The sequence below is a fragment of the Acartia tonsa genome, chromosome 1 (genome assembly GCF_053477335.1).
Source record: "Acartia tonsa isolate MP-2025a chromosome 1, ASM5347733v1, whole genome shotgun sequence".
Classification (NCBI taxonomy): Eukaryota; Metazoa; Arthropoda; class Copepoda; order Calanoida; family Acartiidae; genus Acartia; species Acartia tonsa.
This window is the reverse complement of record NC_137260.1, coordinates 59,009,675-59,023,710: the sequence shown is the minus strand read 5'-3', so window position 1 is coordinate 59,023,710 and position 14,036 is coordinate 59,009,675. Positions and strand designations below refer to the sequence as shown.

The 14,036-nt window shown below is 31.8% G+C and overlaps 1 protein-coding gene across 1 annotated transcript; it reads left to right on the top strand.

Moving 5' to 3' along the window:
* The first annotated feature begins 790 nt into the window (after positions 1 to 790).
* LOC145314288 (uncharacterized) lies at positions 791 to 4,396 on the top strand. The gene is made up of 6 exons (XM_080154178.1): positions 791 to 917; positions 1,995 to 2,059; positions 2,479 to 2,610; positions 2,959 to 3,069; positions 3,645 to 3,766; positions 4,281 to 4,396. The coding sequence occupies exons 1-6, from the start codon at positions 899 to 901 to the stop codon at positions 4,306 to 4,308; spliced, it is 477 nt and encodes a 158-aa protein (XP_080010304.1). The 5' UTR covers positions 791 to 898; the 3' UTR covers positions 4,309 to 4,396.
* The last annotated feature ends 9,640 nt before the right edge of the window (positions 4,397 to 14,036 follow it).

Below are 14,036 nucleotides of genomic sequence, written 5' to 3'. Positions count from 1 at the left end.
GATAGTAGTGTATTTCAGCAGCTAGTATTTATTCTTCCAGTGTCTACGCCTCTAGAGGCATATAGGTGCACTAAAAGGTGTGGGAATTGGAAGAGTGGGATTTCGACCTAATATCTTATTTCAAAAGTGCTTTCTCTTGGGAGGGTGTATATACTCTCCAACACAAAAGATAAAAACCTTCCAATGACCTATAAATACATTACTGTAAAGTAAACCATATCATTCCAGTGTTTATCAAGAACTTTTGTTACAAAAACATACTTCTGGTTATTGTAATTTATAGGATAAAACTTCAAATTAATGTCTATTCATAAATTTAAAGAAACTTACTATGATTATACCAATTGTTTTAAAGTCAATAAACTTGGACGTCTATAAACTACGTTTATACTTGACTTAAAGTAGCGTAATGCTAAGCATACATTTGAAATAATAGAGAAGTTTTGCCTATAAATTAAATTTTGACATATAAGTAAAAAATACTCTCCCTAATTAAACACTTTATTATTTTGGCTGCAATTATTATATCTAATACTAGCGGATGCGCCCCTAGAGGCCTCTAGGGATACGTAAAATAGTTTCTTTTCAATCTATTTTAAAATCAGCTATTTACAACAACAAAAAAATCTTGCCGGTAGATGCAAAATTGTCCACTGGGAGGTGTTTTTTTATATATATTTTTGTCGATTATCTGGGGAAGATTGTGGTACCCTCTCCCAAAATAGTTATAAACCTCTCCGGGACCTATGAGAAGCTACCATGTTGAAGAGAACCCGATCGGTTCAGCGTTTTAGGGAGACCCTTCGGTACAAATAGACAAACAAACATCCTGTTACTTTATCAAAAGGATATTATATCTAATATGGTTTGTTGATGTACAGAGAAACATCTCTGGTCTATGTTTGCTGCATTAGTAGGTAAAATTCATAGAATAGTAGAATTTGTGTTTTTGTCTCTATGTCCTCTAAGATCTCGTAAACGGCTGTAATTATCGTCACAAAATTTTTATTGAAGCACTAAGGTCTATGGTATCGAGAAAAAAAAACAATTACTTTTTTTCATTAAAAAATTTGTGTTGGGTGATACACATTCACACCTTTGGTACTAGTAAAGCAAGAAAGAAAACCAGAAAAATTCAAAACTTTTTTTTTGAGTGGGGGGTAGGGGGTAAACCACCACACTATTATATAATAAAATCAACACAAAACTCAAAACCAAAAACCCACTGCTAACTGTTTTGATGTTTTTATTAACTTAAACTATAATTGAAATCTTTAGTTTTGAATGGAATTGTGATATTCCTTTTAAATAGGAACTCCTCTACACTTTTATGTAATTGCTCAAAGCTTTTAAAAATCTTGTTTTTTTATATTGACCTGCGGTGGATTCTTTACGTCACGTCCTCACTAAAATTAGTGAGGCTCGGTAAAAAATTTTGTGAAAAATCCTCCAAAATCGCATTAAAAATCTACAAAAATTTAACAAAATGTTATGTTAATAACCCTTTTATGATTCTATTTAATTTTTGTAGATTTTTTATGCGATTTTGGATGATTTTTTCACAAAATTTTTAGCGAGCCTCACTAATTTTAGTTTTTTAAGAATCCACCTCTGTATAAACATATATTTGTACATATGAATTTATTCACAATAATAAATCTTAGTCTCAACTTACAAAACTATACACAAGAGAATACAGATGGGAAGAAAATTTTAAATTTAATTCTAGTTTTCAAAGGTTTTATATATAAAAAATATCATATAGAGTCTTTTCTATTTTTTTAAGCTTTGCAAAGTGTCAAAGAATCAGCCAAGAGACATCATAAAAATGAGAGATTATCCATCTCTTTTTTATAGGTTTTCTTTCCCACTTCTCCTCTCATTCCTAATTTCTATGACGTCACATGGCTGAATTTTAGAAACTTTGTAAAGCTTAATTTTTTAATTTTTTGATTTGTCTTATTTTTTAATAGATGTAATACATCTTTTTTTAGTTGGTGTGCCTTTAGTGTATCTGTTGATTATGATAATTATTTGGGAATCAAGCTTCAGTATAAAGGTTACAATTTCTAATTTGATAGTATCCGATCATTTGTAATCAATATACAAGCTTTCAGCATTTAAAGAAAGAGAGAAATAGACATCTTTCGATACCGATTAATATCCACTGGATTAGAACTGGTTCACAGTCTCAGCAATAATGAAAAATTATGTATCGTATTGGGGCCAACAAAACTTATATTCATCCTATTATTTTATTTCATACTTCGCGGAAAGCTGTCTATAATACGATGCGATAAGTAGCCATTCCAACATGACTCCGAATCCAATTCATTTCCGCTGGAATAAAAAGCAGTTTGGAACCTTATTGAAAAATATTGCAATGCATCGTATTATAGAGATTTTTCTACGGATTGTTAAATTAAATATCTGCGGAAAAATGGCGATAATATAATACAATGAAAATGAATTTTGTAGAGCCTAATATCTGGAGGAATAGTAGAGGGTACACTCTCCACCTTGGGAATATTATTGTTCTTGTGTGGTATTTATATTTATGTGAGGCGCAGGCTTCATATTCTCTCTAATCAACAAGTTTTTAAAACAAAGGTAAAATTATTTTTGTAGTAAAGCTACTCCTCAATAGATGTTAGTAAGTCTGTCTGACAGTCAAATTGTCCATTTTTTAGTATCGTTGCTGTTATGTATTTTGGTTATGTCCGTACGTTAAGTTAATGATTATATTTATTTATTTATTTTCTCCCTACAAAAAAAGCTTGGATGTAATTTTACAAGATGTTTTACTGTATTGGAGTTATTTATTATCTAAAAATGACAAATACTTCACTACATATACACAAAATTTCCTTTTTTTCTGAACTATTTTACATCTTTATCAAAATTAATGACCTAAAGGCAATTTATATATCAAAAGCATTTAAATCTTTAACTTTTTAGCTGGTATTATGCATTCTGAGTGTCAATATGATGGGTGCGTGCATGTTTCTGATTCTTATGTTGAGCCAGGCAGAAATAGTTATGGATGACTTGGTAGACTCTACTGTAAAGGTAATCAAAATACTTGAAACTAAAAAACTTATAACAACAAAATGACAGTTTTTCTCATAACCCTTTTGAAAGATTTTTTTTATGCGTGTTTTAAGTTATAATGTTAGAATAGGATCAGAGCTTGCCAAGGTTTTAGCTCCCCCCCCCCCCCATTCCCCCAAACCTCCCGGTTAAAAATAAGGGGCTCCAAGATGAGAAACTTAAGTTGTCCATTATAAGATATGAGTGAACCCATACAACAAATTTTAAACAGAATTTCACAGATTTTCAAACAGAGTTATTTCCTATTGGTACATGACAGCCAATAGGAAAAATAATGGAGCATGGAAAGAAAACGAAGTAACGGGTTTTGTCGTATTTTCACAGTAGCTTTTCTCCTATTTCTAGCACCTGTGGGGGGCTCTTACCCTGCGGGGCCAATGTCCTAGCCCTGCGGGACAATCATCAAAATTTGCTAAAACTAACCTAAAATAACAAAAGCTACTGTGAAAATACGACGAAACCCGCTACTTCGTTTTCTTTCCATGATCCATGATAATTTTATTTAGAAAAATGCAATTAATTTTTTGCTGTAGTTACTGATATGTTGCAGCTATGTGGGATTGATAAAATATGTTTGGTTTTTCAACAATGTATTCCCATCATTAGTACCTAGCACACAGGGAGATTCTACCACTATAGTTCATGATACTTTAAGGTAAGCTTCTCTGAAAAGCAGAGAAAAAAGAAATAGCGTTTCTAAAATCTTAATGGAAAAAAAATTTAAAATCTACTTGCAAACTTAATACAAGTACAGGTTTCCTTTTCGGCACAAAATACACTTTTTTCTACCAGAATCAATCCAGTTATTAACCAGGTTTTATATGAATTGTCTACAAAAACGTAAAAAACTAAATCTTTATTGGCTCTTTAAGTATAATCAACAAATCTTTAGTATAGATGTATATAGGGACAACTATCTCCTTTCATTTTTCAAAGACCTCTGTCGTCTGCTTCTAAATTACTTTCTGTTACTTGGCTGTGTTAATATAAGCGACACCATTGGTTGATTTTCAATGACCCAATAGGAAGATTGCACAAGACGGTTGCAATGGGGAGATACAGTTATTTAACCCTTTATCCCTCTAGTTTTTTACTCTAATGTAGAATCATATAAAAAATTTATGTTAAAATTTTTTTTAAATTAGTCTAAAAAATCCTCTAATTTTTAGGGAAGAACAAAATTGTGAAACTGTTTGAATGCATAAAATTAATTAATGTATTTTTATCAATATTTATGTATATAACAGATTATAAAAAAAAGTAAATAGTAAATAAATTTATAAACTGTTGCCTTATCTGTGTAGTAAAGATTAAAATTACACTTATGGTACATACAGGGACATAGGGAAAGGACAAGTGAAACAAAAATATATTTTTCTGAGTAGAAATTATGACTTTTGTAGCTTGTAAATATTGGGAAGAATAAAGGGTTGCGGATTAATTACTAATTTATTGATACTTCTCCTCCGTGAGTATGAGAGTAAATCAATGATAAAAGTAGAGTATATTTATAAAATTGGTATAATCCCTTGAATCTAACAGTGGATCATAGAGCCCCCCATTCCACCAATTTTTTTATGTTTTTACAGTTTATTTCCAACCCCAACGGGAGCACTAACCCAGGCTGGTAATTTCTAAACCTAACATTTCCTAGATTGCCCTATAAAAAAATTAATAGAGTAAGTGAGGGGCGGGGGATCTTTAATGCTCCACCAACAATTTGAGGGATATTGCCAAAGAATTTATTTATCCCTCGGGAGTTGATGAAATGACAGACCTAAACATATTTATCAGCTCACAAACACTCCATATTTATTCCATATAAACATTTGGTTCTGTTAGATTGATAGTTTAGGACAGTAATAATGTTTAACTAAGGAAAGTTTACAATAGCTATCGGGATGGGGTGTCTGTCCTTATGACAGAGTCACCTAAAAAACTTGAGATATTTTCAGCTGTTATGTGGCGCATATTCAAGCATCTATAACATTGACAATTAATTTGAATGCTTTTTATTCCCGTTTTTTTTTTATTTTCACTATTTTTCAGTATATATGAATAATAGCCACCTAAACATTTTGTTGTATTATTGTACAGTACTATTCTAATTTCTAAGGCAGAGGCGTGCAGCAGGGGGGGGGGGTGAAAAGGAATGTATCCACCCCCTGGCATATTTAACTTACTACCCACAACCCCCTCTATTTGGTTTGAGGGGGGGGGGGCAAAATCCAGTGTACGCCATTGTAGAATTTGCGAATTATCTCAATACATCTTCAAAATATGCAATGTCAAAGATTTTTGATTTAAGAGAAGAAAAAATCTACAACTTTCCTTATTTACCCTTTTCAACTTACAGATTTATTCAGCAATTGAATACCCTCAAGATTTATTGCAAAAAGATATCTGCTTAAAAATAATCTTTTATTTAGTATATTAAAAAACAACAAGAACGATTATTTTTAATGACAACAAAGCTTTATTGGCTTCACCTCTAGATTCTCGGGTCGGGTGGATCCCCTCACACTTGTTTTTCTTTTTTTGTGGGGGTGGAAGAGTTTTAAGAAAACTTGGAAGAAATTTCGGTTATAGTCCCTTTCGCGGCAACGCCCCGATTCGTCGTCTTTTCAAAATGGCTTTTGATAGGTTATTTTAGGTTAGGTTAGGTTATATTAGGTTGGGTGATTGCCCCGCAGAGTTAAAGCCCCCCGCTGGGGCTAGAAATAGGAGAAAAGCTACTGTGAAAATACGAAGAATCACCCCTTAAAGAGCGTTGCCGCGAAACGGACTATATCCGAATATTCTCTAAACAGTATATAACGACATACAAGAAGCTTCCAGGTAAATCATAGCCTAATATGTCAGAAGAAATCTTTCGGTACAGACAAACATGCAACCTCTTTTACATACGGATGATATATTTGACAGTGTATAACAGAAAAACTCATAACATAATTATATAGAGGCTTTGCTAACAAAGCAGTAACTTATATTTGTTGGTTTGTTTTTTGCTTCATATTTACTTGCATAATAAACCAGTATATACTGTTTATAATTCTAGGGCTGCAGGGATATTTCAATGAAAAAAAAATTAATTTTTCACCAATAACATTTTTCGGGTATAGTACCTTTCGTGGCAACGCATCTTAAGGGGCGTTTCTTCGTATTTTCGCAGTAGCTTTTCTCCTATTTCTAGCCCCTGCGGGAGGCTCTAGCCCTGCGGGGCCAATTGCCTTACCCTGCGGGGCAAGCACCTAACCCAAAATAACCTATCAAAAGCCATTTTAAAAATTCGATGAATCGCCCCTTAAGAGGCGTTGCCACGAAATGGACTATATCCCATTTTTTAATGGTAATCTAAGAAACTATATGTATTTGATAACACTAGTAGAAACATATAGCTACCAGTATATAAAAAGTGACCTAACCCTGATTCTGAATTAGTTGGGTCCAGCAAAAAATGTGGAGCACTGTAATGTATTTGAAGAGGATATTAATGATTGCATTGCATGTAACCGCAAAAAAAAAGGCAGGGTCTGCCAGCCGCTCATACGTTAACCGCGTGTAAACTCTCTGTGTTATTGGCAGCTGCAGTTTGGGCTGTGTAAAAACCAAGTGAGAGAGAGGGGACAATGGTCTATCTATTCACTGGTCCCCAAAGTTTTATTAAAACGTTTTCTTATTCTTTGGCTTAACAACTTTGGGGACTTTCTTTAAATTCTAATTTGTGGGTTCATTATTGCATGTTCAAACTTATTTTTTTTATACAGAAAGGTTAATTTTGTGTATTATAATTGGGGATGTACATAAATTTATTGTCCATTGTTTTATCCCTTTAGATCCTTGGGTATTTCTATATGACTAGAACAGCATAATTTGGCTAAGATGCATCTGTGGCTGCCGAGCCCTGATATGCACTACTAGCTTTTTGCTTAACTCTTTTACCCATATACTGAAAAACATTAAGGATATAATATCATGTAAGTATCTCAATTATGAAGAAGTTTACAAAATTATTAATGGTTGGATATAAACAACATAACTTTCTTTCTCGAATCCATTCGAATCCGGTGGATAGGAACCGATTCTCATCCATACGAAAAAACTATGTCTAGCATCTCGGACTAAAAAAATGGTTTTGATCTTATAATTGTATATTTTATATCCGCGGAAAGCTGTTTATAATACGAGGCGAGAAATAAATATTTTTTTTCTTTTTTTTACCATTTCAGGAAACCTTACAAACTATATTCAATGGTTCTTTCCTTCCTCTAAAGTCAACAAATCACGCGTTTTTATACAGATTCTTAATAAAGTTATCGAAATGTCGACAAGATAACAAGGTCTAAGAGCTACTTTGCTACCAAAGAATATGTTTGTCCCCTAGACGGTTTGTCCCTTTTGGGATATGTTAACCCCCCATTGTACGTTTATCGATGTAATGCAACGAACGGCTAATGTAAGTTAAAATTTATAAAGCAATAACGTTTTTATTAAATTTTTCAAAAAGTAATAATGATATGCACCCCTAAGTAACATCCTAGACAGAGTTTAAATCCTTTTGGGCAGAATCATGTCAAAGGGTCTAGAACTAAACAAAGACAGTTGTGCTTAATGAGAGCGAAACACTTACTTTTTAAAAATCTGCTTAGGTCCATCCTTCCTAGGCATAAACTCTTCTTTTTATCTGAAACTTGCAGTCAACTCGCCACATATAACTAAGTGTGTCCGTAAGTTTAAGCATTTACAAATTTTCTGTGATAATTCCCCTGACCAGGGCACAGGTTTCATTTAAAAAATATCATTAGTAGCTGGGATGGGTACTTGACAGCTTTTAGCTTTTTGCTTTTATATTCATCCTTATATAATTTCTTTAATTTAAAAACTATTTTTGGTTTCTTTATAATTGGTTGGTGGAATGGCTTGGCTTTTTATGTTTGTTATGTACTTATTTTCCAATTATAAAATTAAAAAACAATTGTAGCTTTTCTGATATAACGACCAACGATGTAACTAAATTGTAGAGTAGCTCTGCTATTAAAAAGGTCTGTGCCTGAATAAAAACCTTTTTTTTGTATGGAATGAGTTCAAGTACAAATACAAAGCTTAGGACAAAGAAAGATTAATTTCAAAAGGATTATTTGTGAGTGTGTGTGTGTTTATGTGTGTGGGTATGGGTGTGTGTGTTTGTGTGGGTGTGTGTGAGTGTATGTGTGTGCTTGAATGCACAAAAAATGAACCTTACTATACTGGACTTCAAACAGAATGTATAATTATAAATGTTTAAATGTATTGTTGGATTTAAAATACATTCAGACTTTGAAAAAAAAACTTATTATATGCTTATTTTAATACCAAAAAATCTACATAAATACAATTTGTAGTTTTTGGAAACTATTTTATTACTGTTCTATGACTCATTTAATATCAAAAAATAAATTTGAATAGGTCGGTCGGTTGGTCGAGGTTGGTAATGCCTTTGTGTTTGATTACAAAAACACACACTTCTGGCTGTGTAATTTGATTAAAGTCAAGTAAATTCTAAATTGACAAATTGCTACAAAATTTGCTACTGGTGGTATTGACATAAGGATTCATGTAAAAATAAGGAATAATCTTTTAAATGTTTCAAATGATTAGTAGTTTGTGCGTCTACATTGTTTTGACCTCTGTTCATTGAAATTAAAGCTATATTACTTATAATAGAAAATATTAATTTATCCTCTGTTATCTGTTTTCTTGAGCTTTGCTTTTACGGATGTTGTCATACTGGTATATATCTGTTATTGTTTTCATTCTATAACGATCAATCCTAATAAAAGAAAAACATTAAGTTTTTTGCTACCAATAAGAAATATAAAGTCCAGATTATAGCGATACATAATACAGTAATTAAAATCATTAATATAAACCATTTGACAATCAAGTGTATTTTTAGAACCTTTTTTTGGTTATAAAAACGACAAGATAAAAAGGATAAATACATTCATAATTAAAACAAATCAAACATAACCTAAATATCAAATATGTATTTAAGAAACAGTCAAAGTACAAAGCTAAACTATCCAAGAAAATCTTTGTAACTCATAGCCTTTTACTTCGGAGCGGAAATTTGGAATCAAATAGATATAACTTCCAATAGATATAAAATTGCATGTTCAAACTAAAAATTACAAAGTTGCAACAAGTTGTGCGTTTTTAGTAGACAAGCTACACTATAACTCCAAATGTCAGTCCATCTGTCTGTAAGACACGAATTGGGGGAACCGTCATTTTTCATTATTTTTATGCTTCCCTACTTATGGATGTTGTCATCCTTGTTAAAATATGTTTTAAATTGCTACAATAAAAAAATATTAAGATTGTTAGTTTAGCAAATTGATCAGAATATAGAATTGATTATAAAAAGTGTACGTAGCGGTAGCTCCAATCAGATCTACCTCTTTTTACATTGTGCAAGGTTTGAGCACTTATCCTGGGATAAAAAGAGTAAAATCAACACTTATTTACAATGGTTTCCTGTCCCACTAGTGAGCAAAATCCAGTATTTTAAAATTGAAGAATTATGACATTGACCACCAGACAAACTTTTTTAGCGTTGGAAGATACAAAACGAAAAAAAATGTTTGGTTTTAAAGAGTTTAGGATTTATTCTTATAATTTCGTATGTTTACTTCCTTTTTAGGGGGGGGGGGGAGATTTTCTCATTACACCCCGTCCATTCTCAAAAACAAAGTAAGATCATGCTGAAGATAAATATGATAAGATAATAGGGGGGGATGCTTTGGTCCACTAACTAATTTAGAGTTTCGACCTTCTATTTCTAAATAAACACAATAGAACTATTTCAATCTGCTTTTTGTGCTTTTTGCCCATTTGCGTTTTCCTTTTCAGATTAACAATAGCTAAGCACTTTGATAATACTATAAAATTGTTATTTTTATTGATTTTGTCTTTTAAAGAAATAATATCTAGAGAAACTTTAATAATCAAAGAAAACTAGAAAAAATATCCTTCATATTAAAATTTTAGAATTATAGAATATAAATATGAATGAAAAGCTATAATGTGCTAGGTAGTTTATTTATTAACTAGCAAATATACCCTACAGGCGGGGTTGGTAAGTGAACCCTCCAACCTAGCAAAAGTGTCTGACTCTGATTATGACGTAAAAAAAATTAGCCAATGAAAGGTCAGCATACACTGTAATTGACCAATGGTAAAATTTATAGTGGCCTCTCATTGGCTAATTTTTTTACGTCATAATCAGAGTCAGACACTTTTGCTAGGTTCCCAAAAATAGTTATAAATCTTCCTTGGACCTATAAGAAGCTTCGCTGTAAAGGAGAATCAATCAGTCAAGCGGTTACCGAGAACCTTTGTTACAAACATAGACAGACAAACACCCTAGAGTTATAAAGTGACCGACGGACAACGGGAGTTATAGAGTAAGTAGAAGAGATGAAATGTCACCAAATTTTATAATTCTGTCCAATGAGCAGTAAAGAAAAGTTAGTTTACCAAATAAAATGAATAATGCTTTTTCCATTATGGCTTCGAAACCGATTAATATCCGGTTGATTAGAGTCGGTTATCAGCCACACTGAAAATCATGTACGGCATCGTATAACAGACAATTTTCCACAAATATTAAAATAAATATCATAAAATTAACACCATAATATAATTAATTATCAGTGGAAAGCTGTATAGGAAAGTTTGCGACAAATAACCACATTTTTGGTAAAGCAAAAAGAGTTGGAATAATTACATAAAAGCATAAAATAGAATAAACATAATAAACTATGATGAATAATAATAAACTGTGATGAGCTGGGTAATCAAACTTTTTATTTCACCTACTTACCAATGTTAGTATTATTTATTATTCAGAGCGAGGGACAGAGCAACTGAGAGAAAGTTTTTTTTGTCTCCAATTTTACTTTAAATACTGTTTTTTTTTCATTGATAACAATAATGAACCGGTCAATGTTTATAACATACTAGTGGCTGCGCTCCTAGTAACTAAATGCTCTGCATTCCAAGGGATAGAAAAGAGAAGAAACATAGCTTAATACCATCCTAAGACTAAACTCAAAATGATTTAGCCTGAAACCACCCAAGACATATGAAAAACTTCCTTAAATGGAGAACTCAATCGGTTCAGTAGTTTTCGAAATCTTAAGCTACAGACAAAAAAAAGCAAACCTTATTGCCTTATATAATAGGATATGATGTATTTGACTGATATTACAACATTTCTACTATCTTATATAATAAGATCACAAAAAAATTTCTTGAATACAAATCCCTGACCATTTTTTATAACATTATATTATGTGTATATACATAATATATTATTTATGCCTGCTATAAAAGGCGCAAAAACTGCTGTACGAACGAACAGGAGAGCTGGGTTAGGTAAAGTTGGAGGGTGGGTTATCAATACCGCACAATAAATAGTTTTAAAAATCGCACAAATAAGGATAACTTTTCGGCAATACAAAGTGAAATTAAAGTGCGCAAATATCGAAATAATTACATAAATAGAAGCTTTTTACAGTGACTATAAAAATGACGTCATACTGGTCAATTAAAATGTATACTGGCCTGCCATTGGTAATTTTTTCTGTGTAATGGCCTATTAATCGCCATTGAATTAGCTAATAATCAGAATTGCAAACTATCAATATGTTAAAATATTAAATATTTTCCAAATAAAAATTGTTTACATTTGGCTTAAAGCATCAATTTTATAACAAAACTTTATGCTTTCTAGAATTTTAATGTAATATTAATTTGCGCTGATAATATTTTAGCGGAAATAATGGCACATTAAGTTGGAATGAGCAAAAAACGTTGCAACATAATATAAAACCTGGAAGGAATATAATACCACTAATTCATTACTCACACCTTTTTTGCTGGACCAGGAGCCTCCAAGGCCACACCGATGTAATCGAATCACCCAGTTATGAGGAAAAAATACTGTTCAAGGTTTTATAAAAACTCTACGTTTGTGTATTATACTTTACTATATGCTTTTAGTGGGCAAGGATCTAAAGTGATAAGACAATGGCCAATTATTTGTATAAATCCCCCCCTAATGATAATACACAAAATTACTTCATCTCTAGTTTACGATTGGTGGTTGAAACGTTTGAACACTCAACTTACTGAACCACCCAAGGAAAATTCAACAAATGTCCCCAAAGTTGATAAGCCAACAAATTAGAAAACATCATTTTGAAACTTTGGGGACTAGTGTAATAATCAGCCTAGTGTCCTCTTCCTCCTTATTTAGTGGGTGACAAATAAACAGTTAATGAAATGGACGAACAGATATTCCCTAATTGTAGTGGAGCTTCGCTACTTAAACTTTCTTAAGCTAAACCTCTCATAATTCTTTGTTATCCTGAACTTGGGTAAAAAGTGTTGGGATGTATGGCTAGAAATATTGATCATGATATACTACAATTACATTTAGGTTTCTAGGACAAAACTTTTTATATCTTGTGTTCTCTATGTATGTATGTATATTAGGCCTAGGCTAGGTAGGCCTCTCTACATTACGTACATACACACATAGTGCATTGTTATATAGGCCCAGTTTTTGCTGCACAAAATTGGAAGGTTAATTCTGTTTTAATTCAACTTTTTGCTCCAGAGCAAATATTATTGAACATTTTTTTAAATTTTAATTTATTTGAAGTATTTGAAGTAAAGGTTTTGTGTTTTTATTTGTATGTAGCCAAAGATCCCTTAAATGGCTTCAACCAAACACAATTGATGTCTGAAGAAGCGCAGCAATTCTAATGTTAGTAGGTTTATGATGAAAAAATACTGTTAGAAAAGTAAATGTTTTGTAATAAAATACGAAAGTACAATAATATCCATGCGGTAACAATTCATCATTTTAAAATGCGTCGACAAACAAGGAGTTTTTAGTAATATGATAAAACAAACTTACAGACGACCGTGCAGGTTGACATCATTGAGTAGCTTCGCAATAAAAAAAAGCATTGTACTTTAATAGAAAACTTTTACTTAAATCCAAATTAAAAATCCTCCAAAAAAACTGATAAGCTTTGACAAAAGGCAATTAAATTTTCAGAATTATATTCTGTAAAAAGCGTGGCTTATTTCCTGTTAATTGTTTATAGTTTTTGTACAAAAATATGATAAAATATAATAAAAGTCAATGCTCCCAAAAAAAGAGTTTTATTTTTTAGTACAGCAACTATTCTATATTTATGGTCGCTGTAATTCTTTTCAGAACATTAGAAATAATAATTTAACTGCCTTATTTATTGACAGCTTTAAAAATCATAAAATAATTAAAATTAGATTATTAATCTCAATAGATTTTTGTGTTCCATTATTACTTACTTGTGACTGCACCTCTAGCATCTTGGGGCTATGTATTTAAAGGGGTAAGAAGAGGGTCGAAACATGGTCTATAACCAACCCGAGGCTTAAATCTAACTAAAATAGCCTAAAACCATCCCACGACTTAACATGACCTAAATATGACAATCCCTCTTTTATAGGATTTTTCAAAGGATCCAAACCGGTTTAAATTTTATTTTATTTTCATTCTAAGTCTTAATTATAGAGATGCTTCAACTAAAAATTATCCCGCGTGAATTGCTATTGTAACTGTGATGACAACATCCATAAAAGCGAAGCACTGAAACGGTAGGACAAACGGACATTAATACTTGTAAAGTGTCAGAACTGAATAATCTGAATATAAATGTATAAGAGTCAAAGCAAAATTGTAAGTAAATTGATTAAAAAACTGCTTGATACAGGATAATGTTTATGGACATACTTACATTTTTAGGACTTGATTATACAGTTGCTTAGCTTATAACATTATACTTTGTTGTCCCGGGAATCAACATACCAAAAATCAGATCAATCGG

Excerpts from the sequence above, each read along its gene's own strand:
- LOC145314288 (XM_080154178.1), top strand. Across the intron at positions 2,060-2,478 it reads AATCAAGCTTCAGTATAAAG|AGCCTAATATCTGGAGGAAT; the intron begins GTTACAATTTCT and ends TGAATTTTGTAG. Across the intron at positions 2,611-2,958 it reads AACAAGTTTTTAAAACAAAG|CTGGTATTATGCATTCTGAG; the intron begins GTAAAATTATTT and ends TTAACTTTTTAG.